This window comes from Gopherus flavomarginatus, chromosome 3 (genome assembly GCF_025201925.1).
Source record: "Gopherus flavomarginatus isolate rGopFla2 chromosome 3, rGopFla2.mat.asm, whole genome shotgun sequence".
Lineage (NCBI taxonomy): Eukaryota > Metazoa > Chordata > Testudines > Testudinidae > Gopherus > Gopherus flavomarginatus.
In genome coordinates this window covers 197,360,805-197,380,130 of record NC_066619.1, presented here as the reverse complement: position 1 = coordinate 197,380,130, position 19,326 = coordinate 197,360,805, and the positions used below count along the sequence as shown (strand labels likewise).

Genomic DNA, 19,326 nt, shown 5'->3' with positions numbered 1-19,326 from the left:
TGTGACTATTAGTGTCCATTCTATAGATGGGGAACTAGAGCACACAGAGATTGACTCACCTTGCCAAAGGCACCACCAGACGCAAACTGGGGTATTGGGCTTTTCTCCGTGGAAGAGTAGGTGGCAGGAGGGGGGGTCTATCACCCAACAAAGGGTGTGGGGGGATCCCCACTGTCACGGCTGTGGTCTGACAACCCAGTGGAGCTGTGTGTTTGGTGCCCCCATGCACGTTCAGTATCGAAGGGGGGTGTCTGGGCCCCAATACTGCAGCAACTGGGTGGGGGCTCTAGACAGCAGGGGGAGGAGGAGGTTGACCAGACAGCAAGTGTGAAAAATCGGGACAGTGAGTGTGTGTGTGTAGGGTAATAGGAGCCTATATAAGAAAGAGACCCCAAAATCAGCACTGTCCCTATAGAATCGGGACATTTGGTCACCCTAGGGAGAGGGTCGGGGCCTCGCACTCCTCCCGGGCTGAGGGAGGAGCTCTGCTAACAGCACCCAGCGAGAGGGGTATCGCGTAGACACGAGTCCCCCCAGGGAGAGCCAGGCGGCTGCCGGACCCCGCTCGGGGGTTGTTCCTACCCCACCGTAGACGCGGCGCCTCTCGCCGGTACCAGCTGGTGCAACGACCCCCCGGCGCCGCCTGGCCCTGGCCAGGGCATGGGTCTCCCCAGGGCTCGTGCGCACCGCCCGGCTCCGCTATTGACTCCACTTACCGGAGGGCGGGAAGGAAACCACCCGGCCGGGGCCAGTGGGTGGGTAGGGGAGTAGCCTGGTCCCGACACTCACAGGCAGACACACAACGTGCTCCTACTGCCACCCGGCCAAAATGGCCGCCACCCCCAGAGAGGAGCCGGAGCTGCGAACCATAGAGACGTGAAGAAAGAGGGGAAGAGACGCTCACCATGGAGAACAGAGGGACGCTAAAAGAGCGCGACGCCTCAGGCTAACGGCGTGGCTAAGATAACTTCGGAGACGCTTCTGGACGCGTCTGTAGAGTGACGTCATCGCTGGGGGACGCTGTTGAGTGTGAGCTGCGGGGCGGGGCGGCTGTAACGGGAGTATCGCCCCGTGAGGAGGCTCCGGGCAGACTGTCTCCCATATTCCGGCTCCCGCTCCGCAGTAAGGGGCGGGCCCCGCAGCAGGGTCCAGCAGGGAGTGGTGGCAGCTGGAGCCCAGCGCCCCGAGAGTCTCTCGCTCTGTTTGTTTGGAAGGTGATTTCATCGCTCCTGGTTTCTCAGGGGCCCTGGTGGTGCTGACACCTGGCCCAGCACAACCTGCGCCTCTGCCTGGCTACTGCACAGGTACGGACAGTGCCAGCTTCCCCGCACGGGGCCGCCGGCCGGAGACCCCGTTGACTGGAGTGAGGGCTGATGGTGTACAGAACAAATCCTTTTATGTACAGTTTAATTGCTAGATGGAGAAGATGCCTCCCTAGAAATTTCAGCTGGAAGTATTCCCCTCCTCCCTGTTGCTAAGGTCTGAGACATACAGGGAGAGGAGAGGAAGAGACTTCCAGCCTGATTAATTGTGATTTTTTTATAACCTAGGAAGGAAGAAAATGGAAACTACTCTTACCTTGTTGTCTTCCCTCACCTCAAAAGAATTATGATTGTTTCATAAAACATTTGATCTGAAAACATTGCTGAGTAATCATATTTATTATTCAGAAATAGATGCACATTGCCCACAATGAATAACTTGCAATTCTGTAAAGAAAATTCAAGAACACATTAATCAAGTTTTCACTTAGCATGCCTACAACTCTTTTGTATCTGCCTTTACACACAAATGTGCTCTTACCACTTGATTACTTTCCAGGTGCCTACCCTATTATGATGCTCCAAACAAACCAATCAGAATGTGATGAAAAATGTTCTGTATAGATGCAGAATTGGTTGGAGAGAATGCAGCTCATAAAAAGTGACAACATTCTGAATTCAGCCATTCTATTGTCAGTGATTTTCCTGTATATATTTTCTCACTATTTTAGTGCAGTGAACTGTGGCAATCTCTTTTGCAATCCTAGATTTGGACATCTGGGTCTTCAACAACTCTTTGTGCTAGAAGGGAAGTCATTCAGGTTTATATTGCAATGGCCACATTTTAGCCTCTTCATTTTCTGACACTTACCTTTTTATTTGGGGTCAATCATGCTGGCTTAGTTTTGGGAAAAGTTCCATAGCTTCTCTGGCTATTATTTTTTATTTTATACTTGTGTGGCTCTAGTTCTTTATTAATTAGATCAAGCCAGATCTTTACTGAGAATGCAACAACATTTCTATTGTACTATCATCTGATATTCCGCTTTGAACTCTTTAATTGCTTTTATAAATTTGATGTCTCTTCAGAACCCCTTGTATAAAATATGTTTGATCAAAATCTTCCTTATTGTCACTGCAAATATCTTACTTATTGGTTGAAAATATAGAGAGTCTTTTTTGAGAATTTTACCAAGTGTCATTGGGAGGCTTGGGCATCAGTTGTTTTTCAGACAACCAATCTTTAGTATCCTGGTGGTTGCAGAAGAGCCTTTGATCTTTCACAATATGCTTTAGATCTGTATTGGGTGTTAATTCTTTTTCACATAGGGTGCTGAAAACCCATACCTCAGAAGTTTGCACCTGAGCAGTTCACCCATATCTCTTGTCTGAGTAAATGGTAAAGCTTTCTTGGTCCTATCTTTCTGCATATTGTATGGTATTTTAAGCAACTTGGAATTTTATATTTTGCAGTGCTCTCTTCATAAAGATGTCAAGATATATAGGGTTAGGAGCTGGAAAGGGCTGTAGTAGATCTGGAGGGCTAAGGAGATGGGATGGCAGGGGGGAAAGTAGAAGTTGGCAGGACTGGAGCATGAAAAGTCAGACAAGACTTATGCATCAAAGTCAATGGGACTACTCACAATGTGTAAAGTATACCTTTGCTAGGTCAGGGCCACAGTATTTGATCAGGCTCCATGTTGAAACATAAAATTCTTATGAAAATATAGCCAAATAATTGCTTTTTTAGTTTTCAGTGTTACCTTGTTTTGGAGTTTTCTGTAGTCTGAGTCTTGTGCGAAATGTCAAAGTTGTGGCTTTGAGATTGTAATGTATTTTCAGACATCAGCAACAAACTCTGGGAAAATTTCAGGAAGAAGTGATTTTTAAATACAGTGGAGTTGCATCTTACGCGGGGGTTAGGTTCTGAAGTCAGTGCGTAAGGTGAAAATCACGTATAGTCAAAATTACCCTTGAAAATCGCTTAAATCACCCATAAAGTACAGTATACTGTACATGGTTTTGTGTATACAATCCTGTACAGTAATATGTATAAATGTATAATGTATACAGTAATGTACAGTATATAATGAGTACATATGCAAAATATAATTTACAGTACTGTGTTTTTAATTACAGGGGTAATTACGAGGGGTTGCCAGGGCTTGATGTTGATCCAGGAGACAGAGGTGTCGGAGAACTTGGGTGATGGAGAGCGAGTCGTAGACGAAGTGGTTGGCTCTGGTTCAGCTCGAGAAGTTGATTGTGTAGGCTCATTTGCTGCTGGTTGTTTTTCCTTGGAAAAACATGGTTATCTCTTGAGCTGCTCAAACATTTCTTGATACGGCCTGAAATAGTCTGTAATACTACATGTGATTTTGAGGCTTCATTCCATAGAGGTATCATATTCAGAAATTAAATCATTCAAGTGTTTCGCTACTTGGAACACTTCAGCAAATTTATGAAGATTCCAACTTGCTGGCTTTTCCTGTTCATCATTGTCATCTTCATCTTCTGTAGACGATTTTATCAGTTCCTCTAACTCTTCGTTAGTCAGTGTTTCTCTATAGCGCTCAGTTAATTCTTCAATTTTTTCCTCAAGGATGTTGATGAAGCCATCACCACCCTTTTGCCTGGCCACCTGAACAATGCGTTTCACTTCTTTGTCAAGGGTCGTGAAACCCTTAAAATCATTCACACATTCTTTCCATAGGTGTTGCCAACATGCGTTGACTGTTTCTGTTGCCTGTTTAATGTAAGTGATGCAATTGGCAATGTTGAAGGACTTCCAACACTCCATCACATTAACATTGGGATCAGCATCCATAGCGCTATGTATCCGTGGGAATATAAGCCTCGTGTCCATGGCCTTGAAACAGCTAATCACGCCTTGGTTGAGAGGTTGGAGGATGGAGGTGGTATTGGGGAGGGGGAGAAAAAGACGACTTCAATGTCGTTATGTGCAAACTGGAATGCCGCAGGGTGGCCAGGAGCATTGTCTATGATCAGCAACACTTTAAAGTCAAGTCGTTTCTCTTCAAGGTACCACATGACCTCTGGAATGAAACACTTGTGGAACCAATCCAAAAATAATGCTGCCGTAACCTAAGCCTTTTTATTTGATTGCCAGAACACAGGCAGGAGATTTTTGTTCTTGCCTTTTAGTGCATGGGGACGTGCAGCTCTGTAGAGCAATCCTGGCTTTATTAAATGCCCAGCTGCATTGCCACAAAACAACACAGTCACACGGTCCTTAGCTGTTTTGAAGCCAGGGGCTTGTCTTTCTGATTTTGAAATAAAAGTGTGGTTGGGCATTTTTTTCCAGTTGAGCCCAGTCTTGTCAGCATTAAAAACCAGAAGATAGCCCTTTTCTTCTATGATTTCTTTAATAGTTTGTGGTAGGCTTCTGCTGCCTCTTCATTGGCTGATGCAGCTTCATCAGAAGTCTTCATGTTTTTGAGGTTGAAGCGGTTCCTAAAACTGTTAAGCCAACTTTGACTGGCTTTCAATTCCTTCTCATCAGAAGGCTGTCCCTCTTCGGCAGGAGGTTTGAACAGCACGTAGAGGGTAAGAGCCTCTTCTGGCAACGTGTTGCCATCGATAGGCACGTGTTCAGGATTCATGTTTTCCAGCCATAAGTTTAATGCCTTTTCAGTCTTCGCCAAAGTCTTATCATGCACCTGGCTCATCACCTTAGCAGTTATTGGAGCCCTTGATGCCATGGCTTGACAAATTTCTCTCTCTCGAATCTTGATGACATGGATGCTAGATTCATTGCGGCCATATTTACGCACCACATACCATCTCTCAATAAGTCCAACGCAGCCAGTTTTTCCTCTAGCGTTGGAACAGGTTACTGTTTCTTCGGTTGAGCACCAGATGAAGTAGTTGGCTTGCGTTTAGGGGCCATGTTGTACAAAAAATACTTATCTTTAAATAAACACTAGAATCACAGTCAGTGCATCGAGATGCTCACACTGTGAAAGACATGCAGGAACTGAGACCGACTGAGGGAACAGCAGATTCATGTCTCCCATCTCACTCTCACTCCGGGGCATATGCTCATTGGGTGGAATCACCTGCACTATTTACGGGTATCTTGTTGTTGTTGTTGTTGTTGTTTTTTGTCGAGCGGGTATAGTTGAATTCGTGTAAGTTAAACACGCGTATGATGCAACTCGCCTGTATCGTACTTTAGTATTCTGCTGGGAAGTCTGTAGAATGAATGAGAGTCTGGAATATGTTTATCAGTCTCCTTGAAATAGTCCACATTTGCAAAATGATTTCTTCTCCTTGTTTAAGGGGTTTATAGCCCACTTTTAAACAGAAAACATGACCACTGGAAGGAAAAGCAAATGTATCTGTACAAGTGGAGATTTGCTTGTCGAAACCATGGGGTTTCCTTTTACTTCAAAAAGGGAAATTATTATTAAAAAAAATTAAGACTGTGAGGTTTTGTTAGAGACTAACATGATGATAGCTCTTGTAAATTGGAGTACACTGATACAATTTTCTTTGGTGGAGCGAAGATGTGTTATGTCCCAAACTGTTACGTTAATTGTGACTAGGTGGAAGAGTGTGGCAAGGTTGGTCTCTGTATAAATGTGAGCATCTCCAAAGTGTATTTAAAATTCATCTACTATATTTTTTGCCGTGACACAAGCAACTAAATGTTCTGTGACCTTGGTCTAGTTAGTAAACAGTACATTTTTCAAGATTCATGAAGCCAAGAAAAACTTCTCTCTTCCAACCAAAAATTCAAATTATGATTAGTAAAAAGAAAAACTACTGGTTGCAGACCACAGATATCCTGTAGTTCTTCAGGACTGGCTAGAGTCTTCAAAACATCAAACAATTTGGAAACAAGAGCTGAGGAACTGGAAAGTTTTTTTTTGCTATTATTAGATTGAAAATTATTCCAGTAATTAATGCAACTTAAAGGTCTCCATCTCCGTCAATTTTTTTCCATTATGCTATAATTTGATAATTAATTCCAGCAAATGATGCTTAAAATTGCTATGGTTACTGATGCAGTAGGGAAAAACTAGATATTACTGTTAAAGTAGCTATTTTAAACAACTGATGACAAAGTTAAAGAACAGAGATAATATCATTGGATCTGTTGGTGAGCAAATTATAAACTGCATTCCAGTGTCTAATATAGGAACATTTGAGGGAACTGAACTACAAAATACAATAAAATTGAACATGAGGGAAAAGGAAGCAATTAAAACAGATAAAAGTTGAAAGGGGTGTGTGTGTGTGTGTGTGTGTGTGAGAGAGAGAGAGAGAGTGTGGGTGAGTGGAATCATAGCATAAAATGTATGGGGAGAGAGGAAGATAAATAAACCGTTACGGGTGTAAAATGAAGCAATCAAAAGTCCAGAAAATTCCCGAATTAAATTAGCCTACCCCAGCTTAACTCTGCACCTTTGTACGGATGTATTTTGGCCCCAATCCTGTGAATCATTTAAATTGACGTTAAGTTTGAGCACGAATGGTCCCATGGACATCCATGGAACTACTCTTGAGTGTAAAGTTAAGCACTACATCTACGGCCATGTCTACACTACCAGTTTTGTCAGTATAATTTACGTTGCTCAGGGGTGTGGGAAAAAAACGCACCCCCGGAGCTACATAATTTTCATCGACAGAAGCTATGGACAGCGCTATGTTCTCCCGCTGACATAGGTACTGCTGCTCAGGGAAGTGGTTTTTATTATGTTGATGGGAGAGCGCTTTCCCATCGGCATAGAGCAGAATCATGAATCATCTTACAGTGGTGCAGCTGCATCGGTACAGCTATGCCACTGTAAGATCGCTAGTGTAGACATGGCCTAGATGCTTTGCTGGATTAGGGCTTTAAGTATATTCTTGATTTACATGATCACATACTGTATTTTTTTCTCCTGCAGCACCCATGCCAGGTATTAGTGCACAGGATGACTGGTTCTCAGTGAATAAGATAATTCAGTATTTCTTTTAGCCTTCTTTGTTCAGGGTGTGCCACTGTGTGACCTTCACTTATTGTATGCCATCCAAACCTTCCACTGAATAAGGATTTTTTTTTTCTGTCTTTATGGACTTTTCTATGGCACCCATTACTGTAGTTCTGAGCACTTCACAAAGGCTAATAAATTTGTCCTCCTAACGCCTCATGAGTTGAGTAGTATTACTCCAACTTTAGAGATGAAGAACTGAGGCAAAGAGGTTTTTTTTGCTTGCCAAAGGCCATACAAGAAGTCTGAGGTAGAGGCAGGTATGGAAAAGGCATAAATAGAATTGAACTCTATTGGGACCCAATCTAATGCTTTAGAAAGGCAGCAGGTTTAAAACAAACAAAAGGAAGTATTTTTTTGCACAGTCAGTCTGTGGAACTCTTTGCCAAAGGGTGTTGTGAAGGCCAAGACTATAACAGGGTTCAAAAAAGAACTAGATAAGTTCCTGGAGGATAAGTCCATCAATGGCTATTAGCCAGGATGGGCAGGAATGGTGTCCCTAGCCTCTGTTTGCCAGAAGCTGGGAATGAGCGACAGGGGATGGATCACTTGATGATTACCTGTTCTGTTCATTCCCTCTGGGGCACCTGGCACCGGCCACTGTCGGAAGACAGGATACTTGGCTAGATGGACCCTTGGTCTGACCCAGTAAGGCCGTTCTTATGTTCTTATATGGGAGAAGGCAGGATACCTTATGAATTTTCGTAATCTACAGATGCCTGCTTAGAACCAATAGAATATTGATGCTCTGTTAAGGGGTCACCTTACAAAATTGAGTGTGCATGCAAAAAGTCCTTTTCAACCCATACCCTCAAATAACAATTTACAAAATAACCTAGTTTGCACAGACCATGAAAAGGCACATCTGTGATCTAGACTACCTCCTTGCCTAACTTTATATTTCTACATCAGATTGGTGAGGTGCTATGGGGAGTGGGGAAGATTTCCTTTTGCTCTTTTTAAGAAAAAGTTGCAGCACATACGATGCATTTTTTCCACCATGCTTTTTATTCTCAAATACGGATGAACTCTTTGCTCAGATTTTCAAAAAGGTCCCCTCCTGGGCTCAGAACAAGCTTACCAAAAGATAACTAAAAAATTAGAAGCAATTGAAATTGATTCCTTAGAGAGAGATTCATGCCACCTTTAACCATAGATGTTATTGTGCTGTGAAATAAAGGTATTTAATGTGGTCATTAGTAGAGCTCGGTGAACAACTGATTTTTTTGATTCACTAACAGTTCAAAAAAATCACATACGGTTTGACCTAAACCAAATACAAAACTTCCAAATAATTTCGCTATATTGGAAGTCTGTTTCAAAACACGTCATTCAACCAAAACATTTTCTTTCCAGGTATTTTTAAAAGGTAGTTTCACAAAGTAGGGGAGATGGTGGTGGTGCCCACCTTAAAATGTGTAGCCCTGTGGTTAGGGCACTCACTTGGGAGAGGGGAGACTGGGGTTCATATCTCTACTCTAGATGTGGGAGACCCAGGCATAGACCATATTCTGGGGAGATGTTTCTCCATCTCTCCTGTTTTTGAAGCTTTTGTTTGGCTTTGTATGAATATTCATTGAAGCAGGGACTTGAACTTGGGTCTCCCACATATAATAGTCATTCTTGTTCTCTGGCCTGGTGACTCTTTAGGTATTTTATACAAAGTGGAATAACTTCAACAAGAGAGATGAAGAGACAGATAATGCACATAAAATGGCATTTGATAAATATTCTGATGAACATGAGACTTTTGCATGCTCCGTGAAGGTTGTTAAAGAAATAAACCTTTTTCTTATGTGTATTTCTAGGAACTGACAGTGTAAAACTCTTAGCTGAGCGGCTCAAAATCTATTTTTCTCATCAAGATGAGCACGAGAGAGAACCTTATAATTTTACACTCCATCTTTTCTTCTTTTTATTAGTGGGAAATGACCACACCTAACAAGACACCACCAGGTGCTGATCCCAAGCAGTTGGAAAGGACAGGTACTGTTCGGGAAATAGGGTCTCAAGCTGTTTGGTCCCTTTCATCCTGTAAGCCAGGTAAATTGTAAAACTCAACAAAACAAACAAATAATTGTGAAATTCAGGGAGAGTTTTTTCCTCCGAGGAAAATAAAATCTTTTTGACCTTGCTAAGTAAAATTGTATGATGATAAATTGCGCATAAATAAGCTAGTATTAATTTATAAACTAGATAAATCAGCAAATGATCACTGTTATTTCCTCTGTTTCTGAACTTCAAGTGAATAAAGAATACATAGAAGTGACATAAAATAAATTAAACATAGATTGTATTACAGTCCATTAGAAATAACTTGGGTCTAGTTTAACATAGAAATAGTTTGCTAGGTTAGCTATACCCCAAAATACCTTCCTAGTGTAGACACAGTTATTTTGGCAGAAATGTGCTTTTCCAAGTATAGCTTATACCTGTTCAGAGAATGAAATAAAGTCTACTGTCAAAAGTAGTATTTTGCCAGTGTTATTGTGTTGACATTGGTGCTTTTGTTAACATAGTGCTTAATTTAAAAAAAAAAAATCCCCAACCGACATAGCAGCAACACTTAAGGGTAGGTGTGCCATTACAGTGCGGTATTCTAAATGCTACGAGCGAGATAAAACAATAATCTTCAATGGAGATACAGTGGTTTTGAACATGTCTCCCAAGCAAGAGTAGCTCTTTGACCATATTGTGTGTGTTGGACATATTCAAATCCCTGCTATATAGATATCAGTCAGAAAATAATTAAATCGATTTGCAACAGGTATGGGAACAGGATCATTGTAGGTTATGAGACTGCTCAGGTTGAGCATACCTGATCTAATGTCCACATATATACTTCTGTTTTGGGTAACACAATGTACTTTAGATATGGATTATTAATATTCACTATTTATTGCAGATGGAGCTACTGACACTAACTGAATTGTAGCTGATGTGGGGGATTAGCAAAGGGGATGAAGTTAATAGGTTGAATGGCAGTAAAAGAGGTAAAGAGTAGCAAAGAGTTGGCAATAGTAAGGGACAAATCATCACGATTGATATAAAACAAAAATCATAAGATTTAGACTTCATTTAAGAGATAATGTCAGTGAATAAAAGTATTGCCAGAGAAACGTGTACTTGAGAGGTCTCCCAGTTGTGTACTTTAATTCAGTAGACAGCTTATCCAAAAGAGTAAAGTTTCTTTATTTTAAAAAATATTATAGTTAAGTATTAAAGTTGTTTGGCATTTTATTATAATAAAGTATGTTATCATTAGTTAAAATAATGATTAAGTAAAGATCAGCCTTTTGATTACAAAATAGATGAATGACCTGAAAAATCAGGTATGGTAACATGGCAAACTATTCTGTTTTATGTTAGTTTTACGATAGTTCCTTTATGTAATTGTATCTGTTGTACTATACGTGTATAGAGCTCACTCCTGTAAGCGTTCATGCATGTAGTCTTCACTCATTTACATGGGTATTCCCTTTGACTTTATTGGTACTATTCCATTGAGTAAGGGTTTGTAGGATCAGACCCATAATAAACAACAATTGTAAGTAATTTTGGCCCACTGCCTCAGAAATACCTACCATTTTAAAACAACAAAATACAGGGGGCCAGGAGGAGAATAATATGAAGGAAGGATGTTAAAGTGGCCAAGGATAACCGTAATAATTGTTCTTCGATAGCACCTTCCTGTCTTACTCTAAACCCAAATACAACCACAGGAAAGTGTAGTGGATATCCCTAGTAAGGTTATTCCTTAGTCAGATCCTTTTACTTTTCAAGGTTGAGCCTTGGGATAGAGAACACGAATAACCAGGATATTTACAGCTTGTTAAAACGTATTAAGTGTTGTGTGTTTCATACTAGCATACTTTGGGTGCAGTCTGGCCACACATCTTCCACCACCCAAGCAGCACAGGTATCCAATATAACTGCACTATTAAAGTGTTTTTGCTTTTACAGAGTGTTTCAGGCTTTTTCAAATGAAAAAGGCCCTAAATATAAGGATCCCTTAAAAATATTTTAACTGATTATAATGTTAAAATTAATTCTCTCTCCTTTCCCCCCTGCCCCCTTTAAAGTACTACAGAATATAAGACCCGGTCTGCAAAATACTTGCAGAGCACACCTGGGAACATATCAGAAATTTACAAGGAGAGTTCTAACAACAAAAGTGGGCAAAGTGCTTTACATTAATCTTTGTTTCAGATCTTACTCGGTTTATGAGAATTCTGGCATCTTTCTTTGGAAATGTGAATGGAAGTGACAACTAACACCATATTTTTTTTAAACTGCTGAGTTTTAGTGAAGCTTGTGGCTAAGAGTTCCAAGTGCTGTTTTGCAAATAGAACTTTACAATATTGTTTATAATCTTTGCCTGACAGACCTCCTCTTTTATTATGTTCTGTAAAAGGTTTAGCACAATTCTGGGTGTTGGGGGAAAAATAGAACAGTAATCTGCACAATTTGGGACTTCATTCAGTGATATGCTGATTTTTTTTTCAATTCCCATTGGTTTCAATAGGAATTGAGGATGCTTAGCACAATTTGGGATTGGGTTTATAAGAATAAGCTCTTCTGCATGCTTTTTGCTTAATAAAGAGATCTGAAAACTTGAATGGCTAGAAGTACTTCTCACATGTGTGAACTTGCGTTACAAGGATCATGGTAGCCATCCTGCTGAAATGATTTATGTAATACCAGCAGCAACGGAACACAATATAGGAGACTGTAAACCTTTTTCTTTCCATTAGGCTTCGGAGTGGACCAGTTACGAGATGATAATCTAGAAACTTACTGGCAATCTGATGGGTCACAGCCTCATTTGGTGAACATCCAGTTTAGGTACTAAATGTTTGTGTGATTTGTTGCATATGATAAGGCTAATAAGTTGTGATTACAACTATCATGAAAGTGCATTCAAAATTCTTATTGACAAGGAATGTGGATTTGAGGTCTCTTAGTAACATGGGTAGGAGCCAGTTAGATTACTTCATTTGCAAAATCTGTTTTATAAGTACTCTTACAGTTTTATCGTAGCAAATGACCAATTAAGCAATTGCCAGGTGAGTGCTGTGCTGGGTTACCTCTACAGCAGGCCTGCACAACTCGTAAAGCAGGCAGGGCCATATTACCCCAAAGAAAACAGCTTAGGGCTGAAATCCCCCAGCCCTGCCGAACCACTCACCCCCCCAGCCAGCACCACCAACTGTCACCCACAGCGCTGCCCAGCCCCTCCAAAACACAACCCCCCCCACCGCCACTGAACCACCCCCCCACCAAAAAAAAACCCTGCCCCCAGCACCGCCCGCCCCGCGGAAACAAACCCTCCTTCCCCAGCGCCACCAAAACAGCGACATTGAACATTGGTAATATGTTATAGCAGGCCTCTAAGGTAGTATAATTAAGGTAAAAGAAAAATGTTTTTTTGCTAGAAGTAGAATAAGATCTCCCCCCCACTTTGTAATCAGTTGCCCTGTTGAATGAATGAGGTGTGACTGAGGAAGGCGTGGAAGGCAGCACCTCCAGACAGCTGCAATCCTTGGAGAGGGAATGGGAGCCAAACCAGATCAGTAGAACAGGTCAGCCACTGACTCGTAGCTCGTCTCCTTAGCCCCCCTCCTGCGGCTTGCCTGCTCACCCTCTTGCCTCCTCAGCCGCCTCCCTCACCCGCCGCTTGCCTACTCACCCCCCATGGGCCGCACAGTGAGCCCACGCGGGCCGCATGTTGTGTAAGCCTGCCCTACAGTATCACAGCCTCTAAGATATGGTGATATGTCTGCACTAGTTTTCTGTTTGCTTTTGGCTGCAGTTCAAGATATGCTTGTTGATATTTAGTGCCCTGATTTAACTGCCGATTAAAGTGGGACACCTTTTCATGCTGTATTCCATTGTAGCAGATGTCATAAACAGATAGCTAAGGGTTAATGTCTCTTTCACCTGAAGCACCTGACCAGAGGACCAATCAGGAAACCGGATTTTTTCAACTTTGGGTGGAGGGAATTGTCTCTCTGTGTCTTTGTTTTCCGTCTGCCTGCCTTCTCTGAGCTTTGGAGAAGTAGCTCTACTTTCTAGTCTTCTGTTTCTAAGTGTAAGGACAAAGAGATCAGATAGTAAGTTCTATGGTTTTCTTTTCTTTGGTATTTGCATGAATATAAGTGCTGGAGTGCTTTGATTTGTATTCTTTTTGAATAAGACTGTTTATTCAATATTCTTTTAAGAAATTGCCCTGTATTGTGTCATCTTAATACAGAGAGAACATTTGTACTTATTTTTCTTTCTTTTTATATAAAGCTTTCTTTTAAGACCTGTTGGAGTTTTTCTTTACTTCAGGGAAATTGAGTCTGTACTCACCAGGGAATTGGTGGGAGGAAGAAATCAAGGGGAGATTTGTGTGTTGGATCGCTAGCCTGATTTTGCATTCCCTCTGGGGGAATAGGAAAGTACTTTTTGTTTTCAGGATTGGGAACAGAGAGGGGGAGTCTCTCTGTGTAGTTTCACAGAGCTTGTGTCTGTGTATCTCTCCAGGAGCACCTGGAGGGGGGAAGGGAAAAAGGATTATTTTCCTTTGTTGTGAGACTCAAGGGATTTGGGTCTTGGGGTCCCCAGGAAAGGTTTTTCAGGGGGACCAGAGTGCCCCAAAACACTCTAATTTTTTGGGTGGTGGCAGCAGGTACCAGGTCCAAGCTGGTAACTAAGCTTGGAGGTTTTCATGCTAACCCCCATATTTTGGACGCTAAGGTCCAAATCTGGGACTAAGGTTATTACATGGGTGTCAGAAGGTACCAGGTCCAAGCTGGTAACTAAGCTTGGAGGTTTTCATGCTAACCCCCATATTTTGGACGCTAAGGTCCAAATCTGGGACTAAGGTTATTACATGAGTGGCAGCTGGTGGGAGATAGACAGAACCCAGAAGCCAGTAGAAATATTATATTTTTCTTTTCTCTGCTAAGGGCTTTTTAGCAGAGAGAAACAGTTTGGTTTTAAAAGGGAACCAGAGAGAAATTTTTTTTTCTGCTCTCTCTGGCAGTTTGTGGCTTGCATGTTAAGCAGAAGTCGTTAAGGACTATTAACAGTCTTTTGTCACACAATAGCACTCCCATTGAGAGTCGTACCAGCACTTATAGGCATGCAAATAAAGTGGTTTTTCTGGTTTCCCTTCATTGAACATTAGCTAGAGAGAGAAAAAGAAAAAAGCACTGTTGCTAGGCAGACTCCAGGAGGGAACAGAGCCTGCAGTTCAGAAGATAAACACCGGAGGGCACCCCAACACAAGAAAACAGGAACCATGACTTCTAAGGCAAAAATTAAGGCCGAAGAGCAATTCAAAGAAGCTGAACACAGGCGACAAATGGAGATGAAAGAAAGAGAAGAACAAATCAAAGAGGCAGCACACAAAAGAAAAATAGAAGAAGAAGAGGTGGCCCATAGAAGGAAGCAAGCAGAAGAAGAGGCAGCCCACAGGAGACAGATAGAACTCCAAAGGGAAGCCCACCAACAGGCCATGGAATTAGAAAAGGCTAAGCAACAGACTCCAGCCAACCCTAACAACCCGGCGCCAAATATTGCTCCACAGCACAGGAAATTTCCCACCTACAAGGCAGGTGATGACACCGAGGCCTTCTTGGAAAATTTTGAAAGAGCCTGTCTTGGGTACAGCATTCCCGAAGACCAGTACATGGTAGAATTGAGGTCACAGCTCAGTGGACCTTTAGCAGAGGTGGCAGCTGAAATGCCTAAGCACCAAATGAATGACTATAAACTTTTTCTAACCAAGGCCAGATACAGGATGGGGATAACCCCAGATCATGCCCGTCGGCGCTTCAGAACCCAAAAGTGGAAACCAGAGGTGTCATTTCCCAAACACGCCTACTACATTGCAAAAAACTATGAGGCCTGGCTAACAGGAAACAACATTCAAACCTTGGAAGAACTGAACCTCCTCATACAAATGGAGCAGTTCTTGGATGGTGTTCCTGAAGACATCACACGGTACATACAAGATGGAAATCCCAAAGATATCGCTGAGGCGGGGGAGATTGGAGCCAAATGGATGGAACTGGCAGAAAGCAAGAAAGCTACTGTCAAGGGGAACGATTACCCCCGGGGGCACACAGACCATAAACCCTACAACCGAGGACAGCCAAAGACCCCACATACCACCCAAGTAAAGCCACAGATACCCTACCCTTCAACCTCACCAGTCTCCAGTAACTCACCTCGGCCCAGTGACCCATCAGATGGAAGATGCTTTAAGTGTAATGAACTGGGACATATCAAGGCCAAGTGTCCCAAGAACACCATGCGAGTGCAATTCATTACACCACCATCACACCAAAGATCCCCAGGCCCGGATGCCTCTCAAATACCCTTGGAGCGAAGGGAAAATTTGAGAGTGGGCGGAAAGAAGGTTACTGCGTGGAGAGACACGGGGGCACAAGTGTCAGCTATCCACCAATCCTTCGTTGACCCCAAATTCATCAACCCAAAGGCCAAAGTTACAATTTACCCCTTCATGTCACAAGCTGTAGACTTGCCTACAGCTCAACTGCCTGTCCAGTACAAAGGCTGGTCAGGAATGTGGACTTTTGCAGTCTATGACAATTATCCTATCCCCATGCTACTGGGGGAAGACTTGGCCAACCAGGTGAGGCGGGCCAAGAGAGTGGGAATGGTTACACGTAGCCAAACCAGGCAAGCTTCCAGACCCATTCCTGTTCCTGAACCGTCCACAGAGGCCCCGTCTGTGTTACCAGAGACCCAGACAGAGGTAGTGGACCCGGATTCCATGCCTACCACTGAAACAGCCACAGCATCTCCAGTCCCAGGCCCGGAACTGGAACAGCAACCAGCACCAGCAAGTGCAACTACATCTTCAAACTCAACGCCAGAGGGCGCCAGCGAGCCAAAACTGGCAGAAGCAACAGACAGCCATACCCAAAAGGCTCAGCCAGAGCCTGAAATACCCTCAGGTGCACCAGCGGAGAGCGGTTCACCAGCAACGGAAACAACCCCATCACCTACATCGCTTCCAGAGGGACCAAGCACAAGTCCACAGTCTGAGGAAGAACTGGTGACCCCAACCTCAAGGGAACAGTTCCAGACTGAGCAGGAAGCAGATGACAGCCTTCAGAAAGCTTGGGCGGCGGCACGGAGCACCCCACCGCCTCTCAGCTCTTCTAATCGATCCCGGTTTGTTATAGACCAAGGACTTTTATACAAGGAAATTCTTTCTGGTGGACACCGGGAAGAATGGCAGCCGCAAAAACAGTTGGTGGTTCCAACTAAGTACCGGGGGAAGCTCTTAAGCTTAGCCCATGATCATCCCAGTGGCCATGCTGGGGTGAACAGAACCAAGGACCGGTTGGGGAAGTCCTTCCACTGGGAGGGGATGGGCCAGGACGTTGCCAAGTATGTCCGGTCTTGTGAGGTATGCCAAAGAGTGGGTAAGCCTCAAGACCAGGTCAAGGCCCCTCTCCAGCCACTCCCCATAATTGAGGTCCCATTTCAGCGAGTAGCTGTGGATATTCTGGGCCCTTTCCCAAAAAAGACGCCCAGAGGAAAGCAGTACGTACTGACTTTAGTGGACTTTGCTACCCGATGGCCAGAAGCAGTAGCTCTAGGCAACACCAGGGCTAACACTGTGTGCCTGGCCTTAACAGACATCTTTGCCAGGGTAGGTTGGCCCTGCGACATCCTTACAGATTCAGGGTCTAATTTCCTGGCAGGGACCATGGAAAAACTGTGGGAAACTCATGGGGTGAATCACTTGGTTGCCACCCCATACCACCATCAAACCAATGGCCTGGTGGAAAGGTTCAATGGAACTTTGGGGGCCATGATACGAAAATTCATCAACGAATTCTCCAATAATTGGGACCTAGTGTTGCAGCAGTTGCTGTTTGCCTACAGGGCTGTACCACATCCCAGTTTAGGGTTTTCACCATTTGAACTTGTGTATGGTCACGAGGTTAAGGGGCCATTACAGTTGGTGAAGCAGCAATGGGAGGGGTTTACGCCTTCTCCAGGAACTAACATTCTGGACTTTGTAAGCAACCTACAAAGCACCCTCCGACACTCTTTAGCCCTTGCTAAAGAGAACCTACAGGATGCTCAAGAAGAGCAAAAGGCCTGGTATGACAGACATGCCAGAGATCGGTCCTTCAAGGTAGGAGACCAGGTTATGGTCTTGAAGGCGCAACAGGCCCATAAGATGGAAGCCTCATGGGAAGGGCCATTCACGGTCCAAGAGCGCCTGGGAGCTGTAAACTACCTCATAGCATTTCCCAATTCCTCACTAAAGCCTAAAGTGTACCATGTTAATTCTCTCAAGCCTTTCTATTCCAGAGACTTACAGGTTTGTCAGTTTACAGTCCAGGGAGAGGATGCTGAGTGGCCTGACGGTGTCTACTACGACGGGAAAAAAGACGGTGGCGTGGAAGAGGTGAACCTCTCAACCACCCTGGAACGTCTGCAGCGGCAACAAATCAAGGAGCTGTGCACTAGCTTCACCCCATTGTTCTCAGCCACCCCAGGACGGACTGAACGGGCATACCACTCCATTGATACAGGTAATGCTCACCCAATCAGAACCCCACCCTACCGAGTGTCTCCTCATGCCCAAGCTGCTATAGAACGGGAGATCCAGAACATGCTACAGATGGGTATAATCTGCTCATCTACCAGTGCATGGGCATCTCCAGTGGTTCTGGTACCCAAACCAGATGGGGAAATACGCTTTTGCGTGGACTACCGTAAGCTCAATGCTGTAACTCGTCCGGACAACTATCCAATGCCACGTACCGATGAGCTATTGGAAAAGTTGGGACGTGCCCAGTTCATCTCTACAATAGACTTAACCAAGGGGTACTGGCAAGTACCGCTAGATGAACCTGCCAAGGAGAGGTCAGCATTCGTCACCCATGCGGGGGTGTATGAATTCAATGTCCTTCCTTTCGGCCTTCGAAATGCACCCGCCACCTTCCAGAGGCTGGTAGATGGTCTACTAGCTGGACTGGGAGAATTTGCAGTTGCCTACCTCGATGATGTGGCCATTTTTTCAGACTCATGGCCCAAACACCTACTACACCTGGAAAAGGTCTTTGAGCGCATCAGGCAGGCAGGACTAACTGTTAAGGCCAAAAAGTGTCAAATAGGCCAAAACAGAGTGACTTACCTGGGGCACCAGGTGGGTCGAGGAACCATAAACCCCCTACAGGCCAAGGTGGATGCTATCCAAAAGTGGCCTGTCCCAAAGTCAAAGAAGCAGGTCCAATCCTTCTTAGGCTTGGCCGGATACTACAGGCGATTTGTACCACACTACAGCCAAATCGCTGCCCCACTGACCGACCTGACCAAAAAGACCCAGCCAAATGCAGTTAAGTGGACTGATGAGTGTCAAAAGGCCTTTACCCAACTTAAGGCAACGCTCATGTCTGACCCTGTGCTCAGGGCCCCGGATTTTGACAAGCCATTCCTAGTAACCACGGATGCATCTGAGCGTGGTATAGGAGCAGTGCTCATGCAGGAAGCAACAGATCACAACTTCCATCCTGTCGTGTTTCTCAGCAAGAAACTGTCTGAGAGGGAAAGTCACTGGTCAGTCAGTGAAAAGGAATGTTATGCCATTGTGTACGCCCTGGAAAAGCTACGCCCATATGTTTGGGGACGGCGGTTCCAACTACAAACTGACCATGCTGCACTAAAGTGGCTTCATACTGCCAAGGGGAACAACAAGATACTTCTTCGTTGGAGTTTAGCTCTCCAAGATTTTGATTTTGAAATTCAACACATCACAGGAGCTTCTAATAAAGTTGCTGATGCACTCTCCCGTGAGAGTTTCCCAGAATTCAGTAGTTAAAAAGTGTTCTTAAAATGTAGAAGTCTGTTAGTTATATACTTAGGAGTATATGTAAAGGTGTATGTGTTGTATTAATCTGTTTATTTTCAAGTTCTAGAAGGAAATCGCCGCCAGTGAGATTCCCCACTGTCTGCAATTTGGGGGGCGTGTCATAAACAGATAGCTAAGGGTTAATGTCTCTTTCACCTGAAGCACCTGACCAGAG

General features: G+C 43.8%; 2 protein-coding genes across 21 annotated transcripts in view; one reads left to right on the top strand and one right to left on the bottom strand.

Moving 5' to 3' along the window:
• Window positions 1–894, bottom strand: part of ABCE1 (ATP binding cassette subfamily E member 1) — a 37,359-nt gene extending 36,465 nt beyond the window's left edge. For 2 of the 6 annotated variants that reach the window (XM_050946464.1, XM_050946465.1), the window contains exon 1: window positions 60–373. The gene's annotated coding sequence lies outside the window, so the exon portion shown is untranslated. Of the gene's footprint in view, window positions 1–59; window positions 374–716 lie in introns of those variants that run through there. The other 4 variants (XM_050946466.1, XM_050946467.1, XM_050946463.1 and 1 more) reach the window with 4 other exon arrangements.
• Window positions 895–1,135: 241 nt separating this feature from the next.
• Window positions 1,136–19,326, top strand: part of ANAPC10 (anaphase promoting complex subunit 10) — a 205,213-nt gene continuing 187,022 nt past the window's right edge. For 9 of the 15 annotated variants that reach the window (XR_007773466.1, XR_007773465.1, XM_050946713.1 and 6 more), the window contains exons 1-5: window positions 1,136–1,304; window positions 1,551–1,649; window positions 5,210–5,356; window positions 9,184–9,304; window positions 12,016–12,106. Coding sequence is in view for 13 of the 15 variants with exons in the window: in XM_050946713.1 (XP_050802670.1) it covers window positions 5,321–5,356; window positions 9,184–9,304; window positions 12,016–12,106 (248 nt within the window). In the remaining 2 variants the exon portion in view is untranslated. The remainder of the gene's footprint in view (window positions 1,305–1,550; window positions 1,650–5,209; window positions 5,357–9,183; window positions 9,305–12,015; window positions 12,107–19,326) is intronic. The other 6 variants (XM_050946704.1, XM_050946699.1, XM_050946706.1 and 3 more) reach the window with 6 other exon arrangements.